At 36.6% G+C, this 23422-nt stretch overlaps 1 protein-coding gene across 2 annotated transcripts in view; it reads left to right on the top strand.

Moving 5' to 3' along the window:
- TEX15 (testis expressed 15, meiosis and synapsis associated) overlaps positions 1-19464 on the top strand; it is an 84426-nt gene extending 64962 nt beyond the window's left edge. The window contains exons 8-12 of one of the 2 annotated variants that reach the window (XM_063726602.1): positions 1809-6044; positions 6201-9115; positions 11154-11212; positions 12999-14266; positions 17691-19464. In XM_063726602.1, the coding sequence (XP_063582672.1) occupies positions 1809-6044; positions 6201-9115; positions 11154-11212; positions 12999-14266; positions 17691-17734 (8522 nt within the window). In that variant the 3' untranslated portion in view covers positions 17735-19464. Of the gene's footprint in view, positions 1-1808; positions 9116-11153; positions 11213-12998; positions 14267-17690 lie in introns of both variants that reach the window. The other variant, XM_024251246.3, reaches the window with a different exon arrangement.
- The last annotated feature ends 3958 nt before the right edge of the window (positions 19465-23422 follow it).

Genomic DNA, 23422 nt, shown 5'->3' with positions numbered 1-23422 from the left:
AGAATGGGTTTGCTTTGAATGATTACATATAACATATCGATGAATACTGTCAGCTTGTTTTCCAGGAAATTTGTACCAATTTATACTTCCATGAACCATATTAAAAAGTGCTTACATTTGTATAGTATTAATCATTCTTTCAAATTTTTGCCAGTTTAAGAAGTTTTTTTTAATGGATCTTATTGTTTATTTAGTGGAGTTGGGGCATCTTTTTGTGTTTGTTGACAATTTTACCTATTTTTTCCTTTGAGTATTGTTATCATGCATTTTGACCTATTAAAATAATTTATATGTAATTGACATCATGTTTTACTTTTATGTTTTCCGATTTTCAGTCGTGCTTTAAAAGTACTTTACTATGCCAAGATTATAAAAACATCCATTCATATTTTTTTCTAGTACTTTTATAGAGTTTTTTAAATAGCAAATTTTATTTTGGTATAGGTGTAGGAATCTACATTTCCATTTTCTTCTCCATTATACTCCCCACTCTAAAGAACTACATCTCTTCATATGTGGTCATATTTCCATGATAGCTTACTGTAAGTAATAAGATCACAAATGGTAGTAGAATTTAGAAATCTTCAACATAGCTCTCTTACTGTGAAAAAGAACCTTATGGTACTCGTCAGTGACATGATAACTTCATATGTTTTATAGATGTCACAAGCAATTTCTCATCATTAATTCCTGTCTTAGTAAAGGTATTTTTAGGGTGTTACTTAGCTATGAATGTTTGGTGAACATTTATGAGAAATTATTATTTACTTGTTAAATAAGCATTTTGTAAATTCATTATTACATGAGGTTTCTTAGGAAATTTTAGAAATAATTTGTATAAATTATTTTAAAAGTTTGCTTTTATTTTCCAGGTTTTTATTTGCATATATTATTTGCAGGAACATTCATTTCACTGCAAAAGAGGAATAGTAGCTTGCTTTGGCTCCTGGGAAAGATTTTATGGAACTTTTTGGGTTTTCCTTTCCCTGTTTTTCCACCTCACACACCCCTTTCCTTTCCTTTTTTTCCTCCCATGGTAGAGGGAGAAGCAAGGTAATGGTAGATAGAGGGAGATTATTTTGCCTTCTTATATGTAGATGCTATTATTAAACATCTGAATATAGAAAATTAATACAAGAGAGCTGTTATCTATTGGGAAAATGTTTTTATTCCTATTTAGTTTTATTCTTCCCCACCTCTGCCCCCGGCCCCCGAGATGGAGTCTTGCTCTGTTGCCCAGGCTGGAGTGCAGTGGCGCAATCTCAGCTCACTGCAACCTCCGCCTCCCAGGTTCAAGCAATTCTCCTGCCTCAGCCTCCTGAGTAGCTGGAATTACAGGTGCCCACCACCACACCTGGCTAATTTTTTTTTTTTTTTTTTTTTTTTGTATTTTAGCAGGGTTTCACCCTGTTGGCCAGGCTGGTCTCGAACTCCTGACCTCATGATCTGTCCACCTTGGCCTCTCAAAGTAATGGAATTATAAGCGTGAGCCACTGTGCCCAGCCCCTATTTAGTTTTTTTCTATTATTTGTCATTTTTTTCTATTATTTGTCAGAACTAAACTTTCATGGCAAATACTCTTTTTAAAGGTTTCTAGACTAGGAGAATTTCATGCTACATCATTTATATTTTATTTATTTGTTAATCATCCCCTTCTCTCTTTGCTTTTTCTGTTGAAAACACATTTTAATCATCATTAGGTTATTAGCTGAACTTTCAATTAAAATTACTGGACACAATGTACCTGTATTAATAGTTGTCTATAGAAACACTTTTTTTCAAATTTGTCTTCCTTATTATTTCCACAGAAAGGACATGCTCTCTGAGTAACTGTACAGTGGCCAAAAGAATTGGAAAAGGAAAAGATGCTACTGTCATCTTTGTACATTTCAAGAAACCTGTAGCTCCATTTGTTCAAGAAAACTGTTTATGCAATGCACTAAATTCAGAGATAAATCCTTCCATCTCAAATATTTCTAACTCCTATGGAAATGTACAAAATGGAAACATTTCTATACCTGAAACGTACAGTGGACAGACAGAGCACAATTTAGCAGAAATTAGAGACACTTCTCAAGTACTTGCACATGATTCAGACATTTCACTTATGCCCAGTGATGCCAAAGAAAGTGTTAATGGTGACCTTTTGTTAAATTGGACAAGTCTTAAAAATATTTTAAGTGGTCTTAATGCTTCTTTTCCTCTTCACAACAATACTGGCTCAAGCACAGTTACTACTTCAAAATTCATCAAAGACCCAAGACTGATGAGGAGAGAAGAAAGTATGGAAGAACAGAGTAATACTGCAGGCTTAACTGAGATTTTGCAATTTGAGAAGAGTTTAGATAATGTTAATTCAGAAATAAAATCGACACCATCTAATTCTGCCTCCTCCTCAGAAGTTGTCCCTGGTGATCATACTGTTCTTACTAATGGTTTGGATACCCCTTGCTTTAAAACTTCTGTTAATGATTCACAATCTTGGGCTCACAACATGGGCTCTGAGGACTATGACTGTATACCTCCCAATAAAGTTACCATGGCAGGGCAATGTAAGGACCAAGGCAATTTTTCCTTCCCAATTTCTGTGTCAAATGTAGTGTCAGAGGTTGAGAACCAAAACCACAGTGAGGAGAAGGCTCAGAGAGCCCAACAGGAGTCCGGTAATGCTTATACAAAAGAGTACAGTAGTCACATTTTTCAGGAATCACAGTCTTCTGATTTAAAAACCATTTATCAGACTGGTTGCCAAACGTCTACAATTTTTCCACTCAAAAAGAAAGTAAGCATTGATGAATACCTTCAAAATATTGGAAAGATGAAAAACTTCGCTGACCTGGAAGACAGTTCCAAACATGAAGAAAAGCAAACTTCATGGAAAGAAATTGATAATGATTTCACTAATGAAACAAAAATCAGTCCAATAGATAATTACATTGTTTTGCACCAAGAATGCAAAGAGAGTGAGAGTCATAATTCTTTTGGGAAAAGCTGTGATAAAATATTAATTACTCAAGAGTTAGAAATAACAAAATCTTCTAAATCTACCATAAAGGATAAGGATGAACTAGATCATCTAGCATTGGAATGGCAAATTACTCCAAGTTTAGAGAGCCTGTCACAAAAGCATCCTCAGCACTCTGTGGAGTATGAGGATAACATTCATACAAGTTTAGCCATTGCTCAAAAGCTAATGGAACTGAAACTGGGGAAAATAAATCAAAATTATGCTAGCATTATAACTGAAGCTTTCCCGAAACCAAAAGACATACCCCAGGCCAAAGAAATGTTCATTGATACAGTTACTTCATCTTATAACATAGAAACAGCTCATGACAGTTCAAATTGCAGCATAACTAGAGAACATATATGTGTCCATAGGAAAAATGAAGATGAACCAGTGTCATTACAGAACATTCAGAGAGACTATGAAGAAACTGCTTATGTTGAAGATAGGGTTCAGGGTCACAGTCTGTTGTGTAACTCACAGTTAAACAATGATATATGCCTGAATGTTAATTTCAAAGAACAAAGAGATAAAGAAAACCAAAATGAGGCTAAAGAGAATAGTGCTTCATGTGTAGAAAACAACATAGAGAACATACATGGAGACGAAAAGCAGGATTCTCATACAAACGAAAATTTCAGCAATATAGATGAAAAGGAGGACAAAAATTACAACAATATAGAAATTTTGAGTTCTGAAGAATTTTCTACTACGTTTAACTTGATTTGCAGAGAAAAATATGTGTCAGCAACAACTGCATTATTAGAGAGTGAAGAAGATACCATTAGTGCCGTGAAACAAAAAGATACTGAAAATAGTGGAAGAAGTGTAGAGCATTTGGCTTCCACATTTCCCAAAACTGCAGGTTCTTCAGTGTGTGTAGCCTCAAATGCTGCAATACAGATAGCTAGTGCTACTATGCCTGCATTAAGCCTAAATAATGACGATCACCAGATATACCAGTTTAAAGAAACTAGTTCTTCTGAAAGTCCAGATTTTGGTTTGTTAGTAAAACATAGGGTTTCTGATTGTGAAATTGATACGGATAAAAATAAATCACAAGAATCATTTCATCAATCAATAAATGAGAACTTAGTTCTTCAAAGCATTGAATTGGAAAGTGAAATTGAAATAGAATTAGAAGATTGTGATGATGCTTTTATATTTCAACAAGATACACATAGCCATGAAAACATGCTTTGTGAAGAATATGTGACCTCATATAAGGCTCTGAAGTCTCGTATCAGTTGGGAAGGTCTGTTAGCACTTGGTAACGGGGAGATGGAAGTTTTGGAAAGCACCACAGGAAAGGAGAATAGTGATCAGCATTATTCTAAGGAAAGTAACTATTTTTATTCCTCTACACAAAACAATGAAACAGAGCTTACCAGCCCAATTTTACTTCCAGATCTACAAATTAGAATTACTAATATATTTAGGCCAGGATTCAGCCCGACAGCTGACTCCCTTGCATTGAAAGATAATTTTTGCACACATGTAACTGAAGCCACAAAACCGGAAATAAATGAGGAAGATGGAGAAATTCTAGGATTTGACATTTATTCCCAGCCTTTTGGTGAAAATGCAGATTATCCATGTGAAGATAAAGTTGATAATATAAGGCAAGAATCAAGACCAGTGAGTAACTCTGAAATCTCCCTTTCTTTTGACTTGAGTCATAATACAGATGTGAATCATACATCTGAAAATCAGAACAGTGAATCTTTGTTTACTGAACCTTCTAATGTCACAACAATAGATGATAGAAGCAGATGTTTCTTTACAAAATCAAAAACTGACTATAATGATAGCAAAAATAAAAAGGAGATAGAATCAAGAATTAGCAAAAGGAAGCTACATACATCTTCCAGGGATCAGAACATATCACATAAAGATTTAAGACGACATAAAATTTATGGGAGAAAGAGTAGGCTAACCAGTCAAGATTCATCTGAGTGTTTTTCTTCATTATCCCAAGGACGAATTAAAACATTTTCACAGTCAGAAAAGCACATTAAGAGTGTCCTAAATATCCTAAGTGATGAAGCATCTTTATGTAAAAGCAAATGTCTTTCCAGAAAACTAGACAAAGCAGTTGTTCACTTAAAAAAAGCTCATAGAAGAGTTCACACATCTTTGCAGCTTATAACTAAAGTAGGAGAAAAAAGAAAGGGCCCATTACCAAAATCATATGCAATAATATGCAATAATTTCTGGGAAAGTTGTGACCTTCAAGATCATAGTTCTGTGTCTCAAAGAAAATATTATTCTACTAAGCATTTTTTGTCAAAAAGAAAATACGACAAACAGAGAAAGAAAAGAGCTCCAAAAGCTGATATTTCTAAATCATTAACCCATGTGTCAAAGTACAAGTCTTATAAAACAAGTGGAGAGAAAAAATGCCTTTCTAGGAAAAGTATGGCTAGCAGTGTCTCAAAAAGTCACCCCACTAGTCACATGGGAGAATTTCATAATCAAGAACATCCTGAATCACAGTTGCCTGTATCCTCCACATCCCAAAGTACAAGTCAGTCAGTTTATTATAGTAGCAGTGTAAGCAATCCAAGTATATCAGAAGAACATCAGCCCTTTTCTGGAAAAACTGGATGTCTGTTTTCCCCAGACCACTCAGATGAGAAACTAATAGAAAAAGAAAATCAAATTGATACAAAGTTTTTATCTAGCACTAGTAAATATGAAAAGCTTCAAAAACATTCAGCAAATCATAATGTTAAAGATGCAACTAAAGAAAACAGTTGTGAGGCTAATGAAGTAATAAATGAAAGTAATTCTGTATCTTTAAGTTGCATAAAAGAAAACAACATAAATTATAGTACAGGCAACGATTATGATGCAACTTGCATGGGTCACACAAAGGCGAAAACTGACGTGCTTATTTCAGTCTTAGATTCAAATGTGAAGCACTTTTTAAATGATCTCTACCAACAAGGTAACCTTATTTTATCTGATTGTAAAAGAAACCTGGAAGTAAAGTGGACAGATCCTATTGAGAGACCCAAACAAAGCATTATTACAGGTAACTTCCTTATGGGCCCATTAAACCTAACTTTGATAGCAAGTAAAAAGTACCGTATTCCTCAGTTATCGGCCGCTGCAGTGACAGATAGTGAGGGAGAATCTTCAAAATCTTACTTGGATAAGCAGCGAATTCTTACTGTAGATTCTTTTGCAGCATCCACTACTGTACCACACTGTGAGCTGAGCTGTAGAGGAAAAGAGCTTCTAAAGACAGAACAGTGCTCTTCAGGTAATTGCCTCTGTACAGATGGGAATGAAACAAATATCACTGAGAGTTATGCGTTGGATGTAGCATCAGTAACTGAAGAAAATAAAAGTTATGGAGAAAATATAGTGGAATTATCTTCCAGTGATACTTCTCTGCTTTTAAAAGATGATGTAAAAGGCTTCTCTTCAGAAACATGTATTGTGAAGAAAGACACTGAGGACAGAATAACGTGGAAAGTTAAACAAGCGGAAAAAGCAAAAGATTCTGTTTACAAAAGAAGCATGACTGAAGGATCAACTGTTAATACTGAGTACAAAAATCAAAAGAATCAGATCTCAGAAGAATCCTGCTTAAATGAGAAAATTATTAAAACTAAACTGATTGATTCCCATCTAAGCACTAAAAATACTACCACTGAGTCAGTCCCTTTGAAGAACACAGTTTCTAATCCGCTTAACAAAAGAGAGAAGAAGGGGGAAATTAAAGTTAGTAATGACTCGCAGTCTGACTTGACATTACATTCAGAAATAGCCTGTATTTCCAAACCAGGAATTCTAGGAATTAATCATACGCCTGTTTTACCTGCCCACTCTGAAACCTGTAAAGTCACTACTCTTCTGAAGAAACCTGCATCATACGTGAGTGAATTTAAAGAAAAACATTGCCCAGCTAATCATATGGCCCTTATAGCTAATCTATCTCAAATTTTGCAGAGGGCAGATGAAGCATCATCTTTGCAGATTCTACAGGAAGAAACTAAGTTTTGTCTAAATATTCTCCCTTTATTTGTGGAAGCTTTTGAAAGAAAGCAAGAATGTTCAGTTAAACAAATCCTGATTTCAAGAGAACTGCTGGTAGACCAAAACCTGTGGAATAATTGCAAACACACATTAAAACCATGTGCTGTTGACACTTTGGTAGAACTTCAAATGATGATGGAAACAATTCAATTCATTGAAAACAAAAAAAGGCACTTAGAAGGTGAACCAACATTCCGAAGCTTGCTTTGGTATGATGAAACACTGTATGCTGAGCTTCTTGGAAAACCACGTGGATTTCAACAGCAGTCTAATTTCTATCCTGGTTTCCAAGGAAGATTAAAATATAATGCATTCTGTGAGTTACAGACTTACCATGATCAATTAGTTGAATTGCTTGAAGAAACAAAAAGGGAAAAGAATTCATACTATGTATTCTTAAAATACAAACGACAGGTTAATGAATGTGAAGCCATAATGGAGCATTGTTCCGATTGCTTTGACTTTTCTCTTTCTGTTCCGTTTACTTGTGGAGTTAACTTTGGAGATAGTTTAGAAGACCTGGAAATCTTAAGAAAAAGTACTTTAAAGTTGATCAATGTATGTGGGGACTCTCCTAAAGTTCATTCATATCCAGGAAAACAGGACCATCTGTGGATTATCATAGAAATGATCTCCTCAAAGGTTAATTTTATTAAGAAAAACGAGGCAGTACGTGTTAAAATATCTCTTTATGGTCTGGAACATATCTTTTTTGATGCTGCAAAAAATCTTGTTTGGAAAGAGAGAACACAATCCTTCAGCAAAAAATACTCACAAAAGAAGGACGAAGAAAGGCTACTCAGAGTGAATAAATGTGCTTTTTCTAAGTTGCAGAAGATATATGATACTTTGTCTAAAGATTTAAACAATGAACCAATTTCCCCTATTGGGCTTGAGGAGGATACTGTAATTGCTTCCAGAAAGTCAGATCATCCAATAAACAAAGCAACAATTAGCATAGAAAATTCTAAGTTTAACAGTAATTTGCTTGCACACCCAGATATTTGTTGTATTAGTGAGATATTGGATCAAGCTGAATTTGCAGACCTTAAACAATTACAGGATCTCACCTTGAGATGTACAGATCACTTAGAAATTTTAAAAAAATACTTTCAGATGCTACAAGATAATAGCATGGATAATATTTTTATCACAGAAGAAAATGTTTTAGACATGGTGATAAACCACAGCCATGAGGCTATCATTTTAAAGCCTGAAGCTACTGAAATGTACATTGAAATCGTCATGGTGTCAGAAACAATTCACTTTCTTAAAAACTCAATAGCAAAGAAACTAGACAAACAGAGGTTTCGAGGTATGCTTTGGTTTGATTTGTCACTTCTTCCTGAGCTGGTTCAGTGCCAAGAAAAAATGGCTTCTTTTTCATTTCTTAAAGATAACTCAACAGATGTTTGCCTTTGGAAAGTGATAGAGACGGCTATTTCCGAACTTAAGAAAGATCTGGATATTATCTGCAAATATAATGAAGCTGTTAATTGCTCATATGCTATTCATTTGCTCTCAAGAGAACTTCAAGAACTTTCAGAAATAAAAAAGCTTCTGAAGAACTCTAAGTATTTTATTTCCACATATATTGACTTTGTGCCATATATAGCATCCATAAATTATGGAAGCACTGTGACGGAGTTAGAATACAACTACAATCAATTTTCTACACTGCTGAAGAATGTAATGTCTGCCCCTAGGAAAGATTTAGGAAAAATGGCCCATATTAGGAAAGTCATGAAAACAATTGAACATATGAAGATTATATGTGCTAAAAATGCTGAACTAACCATTTCCTTTTTCCTATGCCAAATGCTGTATAACGGAAGGAAGATTTTACAGCTGAAGAGAAAAGAAAAAATGAATATTCATGTTGTAAAACCTGGGGAAAATAACAATAAATTTAGTATTTCTGTGATGTTGCCCCCAATATCAGAGTGCATAAACAAAAACATTTCAAATTCCTCTAAAAAACGACCGAGCACTGTAGACAAATGTGAAGACTCTCAGGAACAACAGAAAGATACTCCTATTTCCAGTTGTAAAAAGCTAAAGGTATGAATGTTTTAAAACAAAACTTTTGTAAGTATTCTTTTTGAAAACAAGTCTACTCATAAGCAAACAAGTAGTTTGCAGAATTCTAAAAGTTAAGAATGGTAAATTGGCAAAATGAATTTACTATAATATTGATTTAAACAATTCATATCGTCTATAAAATGATACGTAAATTATATGTATAGGTGATACCTTGCAAATGTCTACTTTTTAAACATAAAATTAAATGTTTTAACTTAGAAAACATTTTTTGGAAGGACGTGAATTTTAAAAGCTTCTTAAGAAAGAGTTCAATATTATGAACACTGAGTGAGTGACCAATATTTATTGAGTAGCTTTTCTGTATAACAAGCCTATGCCCAGTGTAGTGAATATTAAAAAGTGGCTAACGAAGCCTGTCTTCTTGACCATTATCATCCGAATGGAGAAATAGGACAGATATTTTTCAAGAGATAATTATCAAGGAGTTAAAAGTCCTATATTAAATACATTTTAACAAATTGTCTAAAACATTTAATATGTACTTGGCACTGATTTATTTTATACACAACCCCTTATGATGTATTTCCTATTATCTTACTTAAAGATAAGGAAACTGGGACACAGAGGAAATGACTATCCCGGGGTCACAGAGTTTAGTAAATGGGAGCACCCAGATCTAAACCAGGCAGTCTGGCCTCCAGAGCCCTTTTGACAGTTGTCTCAGCTCTGCTTGCTCTAAGAGGTTTCTCTTAACAGCTGTTCAAGACTTCTTAGTTCAGAAGTTTAGAAAAGAAACCTATTTGCAGCTGGGTGCGATAGCTCATGCCTGTATTCCCAGCACTTTGGGAGGCCAAGGTGGGTGGACTCCTTGAGTCCAGGAGTTCAAGACCAGCCTGGGCAACATGGTGAGACCTCATCTCTACTAAAAATAACAAAAAATTAGCCAGACATGGTGGCATACACTTGTAGTCCCAACTACTTGGAGGTTGAAGTAAGAGGATTGCCTGAGCACAGGGGCAGAGGTTGCAGTGAGCCAGGATTACGCCACTGTACTCCCAGCTGGGAGGACAGAGTAAGACTCTGTTTCAAAAAAAATTTATATATATATAATTTTTAAATTAAGTCTGGAACAATTTAACTTAGTGGGTAAGAATAATCTATGGATGGAGAAGGTTATTTCAGATTATGGAATATCTTAAATTAGACCTAAGGAGTTTGACCTTCATTCTGTACACATTGAAGTGTACTGTCATATGACATTCATTTTTCCAATGATTTAACGGATAGATTCTGAGTATATAAGTCATATATGTCTTCTATAGAAGTATATATAGTAGTAAGTTGTACTGTATATAATACTACTTACAGTAATAAGTCAGCCATGGCTTAGAAAAAGGTGTTAGAAAGGAAAATTCATATTGACAGACATGACTTAAAGAATCGATGGGGCTTAGCAACTGGTTTACAAGAAAGAACATAAAAGAGGGAGGGAACAGTCATAAATGGACTTCAAGATTAGTTTTAAGGGCCAGGTGCGGTGGCTCATGCCTGTAATCCCAGCACTTTGGGAGGCTGAGGCAGGTGGATCACCTGAGGTCAGGAGTTCGAGACCAGCCTGACCAACATAGTGAATCCCCATCTCTACTAAAAATACAAATATCAGCTGGGTGTGGTGGTGGGCACCTTTAGTCCCAGCTACTCTGGAGGCTGAGGCAGGAGAATCGCTTGCACCTGGTAGGCGGAGGTTGCAGTGAGCCAATATCGCATCACTGCACTTCAGCCTGGGTGACAGAATGAGACTCCATCTCAAAAAAAAAAAGATGTGAGGATAAGAAGAATGTTGCAAATTTATTTTTTTTAAAGTTACTCCAAACATATATGAAATGTGGGAAGTCTAGGAGAGTCACTGCTTTCTGCAGGGAGGTGATAATTAATGAGTTTAACTTTAGATGATGGCAGAACAAGCAATTACAAATATCTAATATTGAAATAATAATTATTTTTATTATAGTTTGTTATCACTAATGAAGAGTTTCTTTGTATCTTTTAAACACAGGTAGACATGAAAGATGTCACAGAAATCAACAGAGAAAAGGCAGCATTCAAGCATCCAAGGTAGGAGTTCCCATCAGCCCTATGTGGAAAAAAAATTGAACAAAATTGGGCAGATACTAAACAACTAGAATAACACAATTATTTATATAATGTCATTGGATCATACATGCAACTTAGGGGATGAGACTAAGCTAAGGAAAAATAAATTTGTTTGAAATTATACAGTTTCTTAAATTCAGCCTAAGGAGTTTGAACTTCATTCTGTAAGTATTAAAGGCTAAAGTCATGTGAAATGTGCTTTTTCAGTGATTTAAAGGTTAAGAATATTCTGAGTATAGTTAGAAGTAAGTCAGCCAAGGCTTAGAAAAGGGTGATTGTTTCACAGAATAAGAAAGAAAAATTTATATCTTTACAAGATACGATACAATGCATAAAGAATTGATGGGGCTTAGTAAGTGGTTTACCAAAAAAAGACTTTTAAAATCAAAAAGGGACTTTTAAAAATAGGACAAGTGGTAAGATTACTTTTTTTTAACTTGTGCATTTTGAAGAACAGCAAATTTCAAAACTGGCATTTTAATGAGAACCTACATAGTCATCAATTCCCATATGATACTTTGAGTTCTCAGAAAGTATAATTTTGATTTTATCGCATTTCTGGTGATGTTTCAGTGGGGCTGAATTCAGTGAAATATTTGGCTTTTAGTTTGTTGAGTGGGATATGTGAATTCCAGGCCAAAGATGAATTTCTCTTGACTACAGAGAAATAGTACTACTTTTCCCTTCTCAACATAATATTTCCTCATACAATTTAAGAATTTCATAAAGCACCAAAAAATATAATTACGGGCTGGGTGTGGTGGCTCATGCCTGTAATCCCTACACTTTGGGAGGCCAAGGCGGGCGGATCACCTGAGGTCAGGAGATTGAGACCAGCCTGACCGACGTGGTGAAACCTTATCTCTACTAAAAATATAGAAACTAGCCGGGCATAGTGGCAGGCGCCTGTAATCCCAGCTACTTGGGAGGCTGAAGCAGGAAAATCACTTGAACTTGGGAGGCGGAGGTTGCAGTGAGCCGAGATGGTGCCGCTGCACTCCAGCCTGAGCAACAGAGTGAGACTCTGTATCCAAAAAAAAATTATATATATATATATGTTTTTATATATACACACTTACACATACATATGTGTGTATGTGTGTGTATATATATATATAATTACCTCAGGGACCTATATTAACTGTCTGGCTCTAGACAATTCCCATTTGGATGCTTCTCTCAGCTGCTTGAGACTGTCTGAATTTATCTAATAATTTCGAGGCTATTAAATTGGGCAAGAAATTTTGGAGATCTGCTTTTCCTCTTCTCAAAGATGAACAGACAAAAACGTATTCGTCTGTTATAACAGAGAGGGAAGAAATCTTTGGTGGGAAGGCAGGAGTTACAGCTGGTAGTTTACCAGTTATTTATAGCTATTTACAAGTAATGAAGATCATCAGCAGGCAGGAGGCATATGAATTAAAAAACTCTACTGAACAATTGACTAGTGATAGTTTTCTACTTTTAAAAGCCTCCATTAGAAAATGTCTAATGCACAAAATAGTTTATTACAATATTGGAAATATATTTAAAATGTAGAGCATATCATCTTCAGTAGGAAAAGTATCTAAATCCAAACCACGGCAGTCAAACTAGGAAAATGTTACTTGTATAGTGCCAATAGAATGGGAAAATGTAAAGCTTAAGAACTCCTCTCCTGGATAAAAATTTCAAATATATATTTCCATTAAAATTTTATGACCCTATATATTTAAAGTCATTTTTATGTATGTATTGCACCTAATAGGACTACAGGATCTCATCCCCAAAGCGAAAACAAAATAGTACCAAGTTCATCTGACAATCTGAAAAGAAATCATTTAACGCCAGAAAAGGTTGAAATGCAAAGATCACTACCTGGCTCACTTTTACCCTTAGAGAACCCAAAAGACACTTGCACGTCAAAGTCGGAAAGCAAAATAGACTTAACTGTTTCACCTGATGTGCCAGACCACTTCACTGAACAACAGGAAAATTTAAATAGCATGAAGAAAAGCAATGTGAACTTTAGTGCTGCTGAAACAAAAAGTGATAAGAAAGATTGTGCTGCTTTTGCAATTTGTGACCAAAAAAGTGTACATGGCACATTTTCACCAGACCATGAGACACTTTTGCAGAAATTTCTTAAAAATTCCCCAGATCCCACCCAAAAATCCTGCCTTTCTGATATAAATCCAGAAACTGATGTTTCTCTTGTGCCTGACGCGTCGGTGCTCTCAAAGCCAATTTTCTGTTTTGTGAAAGATGTCCATACTGATCTAGAAATGAATGACACAGTCTTTGAACTTCAAGATAATGATATACTAAATTCATCTATTAAAAATTCCTCATGCGTGACTTCTCCAGAACCCATCTGTATCCAGAAAAAAATTCCTACTCTGCAGATAAACAAACTACAGCCTGCAGAAACTGAGTCAGAGGACAAATACATGAAGGATACATTGAATCCCAATACTGTGCATACTTTTGGAGCATCTGGGCATATAACCCTTAATGTGAATCAAGGAGCAGAGTACTCTCTTTCTGAACAACAGAATGACGAAAAATCAAAAGTCCTAACGCAGAATGCTGCCACATATGGGAATGAACTTCCACAGTCTGCATGTACCCCAATGTATAATTCTTCTGAGCATTTATTTGGAACTTCATATCCATACTCTGCTTGGTGTGTTTATCATTACAGCAGCAGCAATGGCAATGCCATTACCCAGACATACCAAGGGATAACATCATATGAAGTACAGCCATCTCCTTCTGGGCTGTTGACTACAGTTGCAAGTACTGCCCAGGGCACACATTCCAATCTTCTGTACTCTCAATATTTTACTTACTTTGCTGGGGAGCCACAAGCAAATGGCTTTGTGCCAGTGAATGGGTATTTTCAATCTCAAATACCTGCTTCTAATTTTCAGCAGCCAATTTTTTCACAGTATGCTTCTCATCAGCCATTACCACAAGCTACATACCCTTACCTTCCTAATCGAGATGTGCCTCCAGAAGTTCCTTGGGTTTATGGTGAGTTTCACATTTTAATGCCTGCTTTATTGAGTTGTTACTTTTAACTGTGTCCATTTATGTAAGTGGAATTCACAGTAAGTGATGAGTTAGAAGGAGAGGAATTGCCCATGGATTGGGCAGAGAGGATGGAAATCTAGTTGTCAAAAATTCAAGAAAAAAAACTGTCACTATCACTAATATGTCCTTGATGTGTTCTTCAATAAAACCCAACAGCAGGGAATGGTTAAGTAACTTATAGTTAATTGATACAGTGGGGCCGGGCGCGGTGGCTCATGCCTGTAATCCCAGCACTTTGGGAGGCCGAGGCGGGGCGGATCACGAGGTCAGGAGTTCGAGACCACCCTGGCCAACATAGTGAAACCCTGTCTCTACTAAAAATACAAAAATTAGCCGGGCATGGTGACACATGCCTGTAGTCCCAGCTACCCGGGAGGCTGAGGAAAGAGAATCGCTTGAACCCAGGTGGCGCAGGTTGTGGTGAGCGGAGATCCGCCACTGTGCTCCAGCCTGGGTGATAGAACGAGACTTGACCTCAAAAAAAAAAAAAAAAAAAAAAAAAATCGATACAGTGAAATGTGATGCAACCATTAAAGGGTTTTTAATGACCTGACTTTTTTTTAAACTATATCATGTAAACTTACCTACATAAATATGGAAATAGAAATACTGAAATAAAATATACCAACATTTTAATTTGTCTATCTTCAGGTAAAAACTTTGGGGTGTGTAGAGAATTTTTTCTTGCATTTTCTAGATTATCTACTGTGAAACATACATTATTTTGATAATTAGAGGAAAAACAGAGTAAACTAAAGTGGGAAAATAAATTTCAATTAGATAAAACAACCCTTCTCTTTCTCTCAGTTATCTAATATGGTATCTTGGTGTAAGTGAATAGAGTTAATTAAAATGTATTGGTAGAAGAACTTGATAGTTTGCTCTGTAACATGAAATTTTTTCTTTCTAAAATGCTTAATTCTACTTGTAAAATAGTATGATTAGAATATAGGTGTTTTAATGAAATTGAAATGTGCATTTATCAGAGTTAAAGCAAAATATAAAAACAATTATCCTGCAGAAAAAGTTACCCTAACAACCAAATATTCTACCATTGGAGATAAAATGTACTTTAAATAAAAATAACCATCTTTTAATATCTTACACAGAGAAATGCAAGATAATTCTTTTTTAAGGCAGGGTCTCATTCTGTCACCTAGACTGGAGTCCAGTGGCACGTTCATAGCTTATTGAAACCTCAAACTCCTGGGCTCAAGCTGTCCTCCCATTTCAGCATCCCAAGTAGCTGGAACTACAGGCATGCATCACCATGTCCAGCTAATTATTTTTAATTTTTAATTTTTAGTAGAGGCTGAGCACCTGTAATCCCAGCACTTTGGGAGGTGGAGGTGGGCAGCTCACTTGAGGCGAAACATGGCGAAACCCTGGTATCTACTGAAAATACAAAAATTAGCTGGGAGTGGTAGCACACACCTGTAATCCCAGCTACTCAGGAAGCTGAGGCATGAGAATCACTTGAACCCGGGAGGCAGAGGTTGCAGTGAGCCGAGATCGCGCCACTGCACTCCATTCCAGCCTGTGTGACAGGAAGACCCAGTCTCAAAAAATATATATATATTAGTAGAGATGAGGTCTTACTGTGTTGCCTAGGGTGGTCTCGGACTCCTGGCCTCAAGTGATCCTCCTGCCCCTGCCTTCCAAAGTGTGGGATTACAGGTGTGAGGCATCAGGCCCAGAGAATTTCTTTTAAAAAGTTTCTAAGCCCTGGATATTCTTACAAATTGATATTTAGAAAAAATTGAGAGGCCATAGGCCATAGGTCTGAATTGGGCAAGAAGCAGCCTGTTGACATAGTTCCATTTCTAACTGAGAAATCTGATCACATCAGCACCTCTGCATTGGAGTTATATCACTGATTCACTATAACCTACCGGATAAAATTCAAATACTTTAGCCTGGAATGCAGAGCCCTTCACAGTCCTCTATGTCCAACATCATCTGCCACCACTTCCACCTCTGCATTCAAGCCACGTTGAACAACTTAATGTTCTCCCATAGGACCATAGAACAATCTCTGTCGTACTTCTGTAGTACTTTTTGTGTGCTTTTCTTACATAAGATATGTGAGTATTAGGTGGTATTGTAATAATCTCTGTATCTTTCCCTTTCTTCTCTGCCTCAGTAAATGACTTTACACAGGGCTAGAAATTTTTCACCTAAGACAGAACATAAGGAAAACGATAAAAGAGGGGAAAAAAGGCTGGACACAGTAGCTCATGCCTGTAATCCCAGCACTCTGGGAGGCCAAGGCAGGCAGATCACTTGAGGTCAGGAGTTTGAGACCAGCCTGGACAACATGGCGCAACCCTGTCTCTACTAAAAATACAAAATTAGCCAGGTGTGGTGGCACATGCCTTTAATCCCAGCTACGTGGGAGGCCGAGGCAGCAGAATGGCTTGTATCTGGGAGGCGGAGGTTGCAGTGAGCCGAGATCACACCACTGCACTCCATACTGGGCGACAGGGTGAAACTCCATCTCAAAAAAAAAAATAAAAGAGGGGAAAAAGAAAGCAGGAACAAAGTCTATGACTCTGCTTTTTCCTTTTTTATTAATTTGATATCATTGCTGATGCTATAATGATAAACACCAAGCATAGTAGATGGGACAAACCTATGAATTAAAGTGGACACTTTAATTTCTTAGATAGGAAATCTTGATTGTTTCAGAAGGGTTCTCATAGTTTGGGCTTTCTTTTGTTCTTAATAGTTAAGCTATTTGTGATATTAAAAAAGATAGCTCTGGAATCAAGTCCAGCTATGACTCTCAAATAATCTGTATTGTTACCTCCTTGGTTATATTAGTCCAATTAAAATAAAAGAAAAAGAAATAATCATTTACTTATATCTAAAAGTCACTCTAAAAAAAAGTAAGGAGGCAATTGCAATGTTATAAGCACGTCTTTGAGTTATCACGAGTGTAAATAATCCACAGAAATCACCTCTCACACTTACAGGAACTGCATTCTTAAAAATGTGAAAATCTCTTGGACCCATTTGTCACTATATTGTTTGTGGTGCTTGTATTCAACACCAGAAAATGGAACTAAAAGACAGTGCTTGAGTGAGCCCTGTGTCCCAGTCACATTATGTCCTTTATTACATTTAATTTCACAGGATACCTTAGAGAGATGCAGAGGTGCTGTTCTTTTACAGATGAGGAAACCACTCCTCAGAGAGCCTTAAATTAACTTTCATAGGATCCGATGACCCTATGGCTACTTAAGGGCAAATAAGCACTTTGGTCTCTTTAGCTGTAATTTAAACTCAGGTTCTTTCCACTATAGTATCATATACCGTTAGTCTAAATTGTTTATTTAAATCTTTGTGGTGTTTTTCCTTCCAGCTCCATGGCACCAAGAATCCTTTCATCCAGGACACCGAAAATAGTCTTCTGTCTATTGAAATAAGACATAACAAGTTTTTGCAAATATTTTTTACTTATATATTTTTTAACATTTAGTGATTTTTAATGTGTGTAAATGTGGTAGGAAATATAAATCATATGGTCCTTTGTAAAATATACAAATAATCTAACACATATCACATAGGACATCAATTTCTAACATCTGATATACCAGAATTATTTCCATGCAATTATAAGGGGAGGGTAATATGATCAAGGTTAAGCAATAGTGGTAAAATCTTTAAAACTAGATTCTTGCTTCTGATATGTTTCAATACATTGTTGATGGCATTGTGCCATTTGAGCTGAAAGCAGGATTTTTTTTCATTAGTCATCAAACCAAGAATTTTATAATTCTTGACACTTTATTATATAATTTACAATTCTATGCCAGATATGGCAAATTTCTTCAATTTCAATATTTTATAGTTTCTACTTGTAAAATATTTTTAAAAAGAAAAATTGGTTTGCATACTCTCAGTGTTTCCTTGAGTAGAGATTTTTTAAATTTTTATGTTGGAAGCAATTGTAGTTGATTATATTGGCAATGAAGCACTTTCAGTGCCTTTTTCTACAAGAGCCATTTCCAGAAGGTTATTTTGTTTTTGGATTTCACAATTTGAATAGTTATTTTAATGATTTTCTAACAAATAATAGAGAATAATGTTTATGCTTATGCAGTTAGTCTTTATTACAGTAATTTAAACAATGTAGCACAAATATAGTTTTTCATGCTCTTGTCATTGACTTTTCTTTTTAACCTTCTGCAAAAGTAAAAACTCTCTTAGTAATAATCATCGTAGGGCAACAGGATAGTATGTAACTGCAGTCTTGAGCGGTCTCTTTTCATGTATTACCTTTCTTGCTCAACAGCTATTCCCGTTTTGTGTAAGATCCTAGTCAGACAAAGCCCTCACAACTGGATAGACCTTTCTCAAGGGTTAGCCCTAAAATGTGACAAGAGAATTGGTTTGGCTGAATCGCAACAAATAACTAGCAAAGCTTCAGTGTTTTTGCAAACTTTTTATGTAAGCAAACTTTTTGTATTATCTGGCACAGGCCTTTGAAAAGACTATAATTCTACGTTGTTTAATGTAGAGTAACTAATTTTTCAATTTAGAAAGACAGTGAGAATCCCCAGGATAAGCCTCTTTATACTCACTTAAACCAACTGGGATGGAATTCAGAATACCTAAGCTGCTTCTTTAACATACAGATCTTTAAAAAGGGAAGGTCAAGCAAAGAACTGTAACCGAAAGAAATACGAGATTTGAAAAGATGATAGAGTTAAAACAATATTTTAAAAACATTTATATTTCGTCCATGCAGTTTTATTTGAAAATAGTCTGTCAAAATCAGAACTCCTAAACAACTTTGAAAGCAGTAATATTAACTGGTATTCAAAACTGAATAACAGCCAAAAATGAGTAACAGCCATTTGATTTATGTTTCCCTCAGTCATTTGGTTTATGTTTGGTTATGCCAAGATGTTACAGCATTTGTTGTTAATACTACTACTAATATGTAAACCAAAAGTTAAATATTCTGGTTAAGGACTCTTTAAGCAACTTTCAGATTCTGTTGACATTGTCTTTGTGATATTTTTATTTCATGGGTTTTAATTTCTCTTAAAGACTTACCTAAATATTCAGTTACATTTTTTAAAAATCTGTACTTGACAGAATATTAAAAGATGGAATATTTTTCCTTCAAATGTGTGTTTTGATTCTAAATATTAGAACAAATTAAAATTGAGCAAATTTTATAAGCAAAAAAAAAAACCTGTTTGTAAATGTTGTTAAAGAAGAATTATTTGGATAAACTGGATTCCTTCTAATTTCAGGGGTTTTTTCTTTTGTGTTTCTTAAATAATAAGCATAAATATGGGCCAGGCGTGGTGGCTCACACCTGTAATCCCAGCACTTTGGGAGGCTGAAGCAGGCGGATCACCTGAGGTCAGGAGTTCGAGACCAATCTGAGCAACATGACAAAACTCCATCTCTACTAAAACTACAAAAATCAGCCGGGAGTGGGGGCGGGCGCCTGTAATCCCAGCTACTCGGGAGGCTGAGGCAGGAGAATGGCTTGAACCTAGGAGGTGGAAATTGCAGTGAGCCGAGATCACACCACTGCACTCCAGCCTGGGCAACAAGAGCGAAACTCCGTCTCAATAAAAAAAAAAAAAGAATATAGAGGCAAATAAAATGGGAGACAAATAGAAGATATAAAAAGTACACAAATGGAACTCTTATCTGAAATGAAAAATACACTGTATGGGATAAAGAGAAGATTAGACAATGAGGAAGACAAATCAGTAAACTCAAGAACATAACCATAGAAACTATTCAAAATGAAGCACAGAGACAAAAAAGAATGGGGAAAGAAAAACAAAACACTAGAGAATCAGTGCCCTGTGAAACAATACGAACCAGTTTAAGGTCAACAGGGGAGTGAGGCAGGAACAGAAAAAAAGGTTTTGAAGAAATAATAGATGAAAGTTTCCAAACAATCAAAACTATAAACCCACAGTTCCAAGAAGCTCAATGAACCCAAAGAGAAAGCCTCAATAACACACTCACCTGAATGTCTAAACTTTTTTTTTCTTGAGACAGAGTTTCGCTCTTGTTGCCCAGGCTGGAGTGCAATGGCGTGATCTTGGCTCACCGCAACCTCCACCTGCCGGGTTCAAGAGATTCTCCTGCCTCAGCCTCCCAAGTAGCTGGGATTACTGGTGCCTGCCACTATGCCCAGCTAATTTTTTGTATGTTTAGTAGAGATGGGATTTCACAACGTTGGCCAGGCTGGTCTCAAACTCCTGACTTCAGGTGATCCACCCGCCTCGGCCTCCCAAAGTGCTGGGATTATAGGCGTGAGCCACTGCGCCTGGCTAGTTACCATTTATTCTTATGGCCCCTGCTACTTTGCTCAAATTTACTTAAATATTTACTGAGCACTTACTCTCTATAGATGTTTTGATATTACAAATCTAATATACATATGGATCTTGTGGTCAAGAGATTTATAGTCTAATAGGAAAGAGGAGAAATGCATGCAAATAACTAACATGAGATAGAAAGTATGGGGTAGAAAAAAGGGACTGATCCAAAGGTATGAAATTTTAAAGTGTGCAGAGATGAGTTCCTCCTGGTATAAGAGCAAGAGAAAGGGCTTCATGGAAAAAAAAAAAAAAATAGTCCTGACACTTGTCCTTGAAGATTGGGAAAGATATCCCTGCATAGTGGCTTACATCTGTAATCCCATCACTTCGGGAGGCTGAGGTGGGAGGATTACTTGAGCCAAGGAGTTCAAGATCAGCCTGGGCAAGATAGACCCCAGCTCTACAATAAATTAAAAACCCGGCATGGTGATGCATATCTGTAGTCCCAGCTACTCTGGAGGCTAAGGGGGGAGGATCGTTTGAGCCTGGGAATTTGGGAGTATAGTGAGCTCTGATCATGCTGCTGCTCCCCAGCCTGGGTGACAGATTGAGACCCTGTCTTCTTGGTTTTTTTGTTTGTTTGTTTTTTGTTTCTGTTTTTGTTTTTGAGATGGAGTCTCGCTCTGTTGCCAGGCTGGAGTGCAGTGGCGCAACCTCGGCTCACTGCAACTTCCATGTCCTGGGTTCAAGCGATTCTCATGCCTCAGCCTCCCGAGTAGCTGGGACTACAGGCGCCCGCCACCATGCCCAGCTAATTTTTGTATTTTTAGTAGAGACGGGGTTTCACCATGTTGACCAGGATGCTCTCAATCTCCTGACCTCGTGATCCACCCACCTCGGCCTCCCAAAGTGCTGGGATTACGGGCGTGAGCCATCACGCCTGGCCTCGAGACCCTGTTTAAAAAAAAAAAAATTGGATAGGTTTATATATATATAGAAGAGGAAGAGAAAGAGAAGTGTTTCGTATGGAAGTAAATCATGAATTAAGGGATGGCGCCAAGAAAGTGGGGGGGCAAGTGAGAGAATAGTAACTGATTAAATAAAATAGATTAAAGCATTTCCCAAAAGTTATTATGATGGGGCAATAAAGTGGCTATCAGGATTGAAGTGACTAAAGCTTCTTCTCTGGGGGTTATTTTTAAAAGTTTCCCAGACTTCAGGGGAGAAACAGGAGCCTTCACTGTAACTGAGAAATCAGCACCTGAGCTGTGTGTCAGTCTTTAGAAAACCATGGCCTCAGCTTTTTGAAGGCCTGTAGTGGCTCCTGGAACTGATAAACGACTTCAGTAAAGTTTCAGGACACAAAATCAGTGTACAAAAATCAGTGCCATTTCTATACACCCATAACATTCCAGCTGAGAACCAAATCAAGAACACAATCCCATTTACAATAGCCACCAAAAAAGTAAAATACCTAGGAATACAGATAACCAAGGAGGTGAAAGATCTCTATAAGGAGAACTACAAAACACTAGTGAAAGAAAATCACAGATGACACAAATGGAAAAATATTCCATGCTCATGGATTGGAAGAATCAATATCATTAAAATAGCCATACTGCCCAAATCAATCTATAGATTTAACACTACTCCTATCAAATCACCAATGTCATTTTTCACAGAATTAGAAAAAACTATCTAAAATTCATATGAATGAAAAAAGAACCTAAATAGCCAAAGCAATCCTAAGCAAAAAGAATAAAGCTGGATGCATTACACTACACAACTTCAAACTATACTATAAGGCTACAGTAACCAAAACAGCATGGTACTGATACAAAAACAGACACATAGACCAATGGAACAGAATAGAGAACCCATAAATAAAACTGCATACCTACAGCCATCTGATTTTTCAACAAACTGAACAAAAATAAGCAATAGGGAGAGGACTCCCTACTCAGTAAATCTTGCTTGGATAACTGGCTAGCCATATGCAGAAAAATTAAACTGGACCCCCAGCTTTCACTATATACAAAAATTAACTCAAGATAGATTAAAAATTTAAATGTAAAATTTCAAACTATAAGAATACTGGAAGAAAACATAGGAAACACCACTGTGGACATTGGCCTCAGGAAAAAAGTTATGATTAAGTCCTCAAAAGCAATTGCAATAAAAATAAAAACTGATAAGTGGAACCTAATTAAAGGCATCTGCATAGCAAAAAACAAAAAAAAAACTGTCAACAGAGTAAATAGACAACTTACAGAATGAGAAACTATGCATCTGACAAAGGTCTGACATCCAGAATTTGTAAGGAACTTAGTCAGCAAGCAAAAAACAACCCCATTAAAAAGTGGGTAAAAGTCCAGGCATGGTGGCTCATGCTTGTTTATTATTATTGTTGTTATTTTTTTGAGTCAGAGTCTCACTCCATCACCCAGGCTGGAGTGCAGTGGTGTGATCTCAGCTCACTACAACCTCTGCCCCCCAGACTCAAGCGATTCTCCTGCCTCAGCTTCCCAAGTAGTGGGGATTACAGGCACCCACCACCACACCCAGCTAATTTTTGCATTTTTAGTAGAGACAGGATTTTACCATGTTGGCCAGGCTGGTCTCAAACTCCTGACCTTAGGTGCTCCACCTGCCTTGGCCTCCCAAAGTGCTGGGATTACAGGCGTGAACCACTGCACCCAGCCCATGGCTCATGCTTGTAATCCCAGCACTTTGGGAGGCTGAGGAGGGAGGATTGCTTGAGGCCAGGAGTTTGAGACCAGCCAGGACAATGTAG

The sequence above is a fragment of the Pongo abelii genome, chromosome 7, assembly GCF_028885655.2.
Source record: "Pongo abelii isolate AG06213 chromosome 7, NHGRI_mPonAbe1-v2.0_pri, whole genome shotgun sequence".
Taxonomy (NCBI): Eukaryota; Metazoa; Chordata; class Mammalia; order Primates; family Hominidae; genus Pongo; species Pongo abelii.
This window is presented reverse-complemented; position numbering and strand designations above follow the sequence as displayed.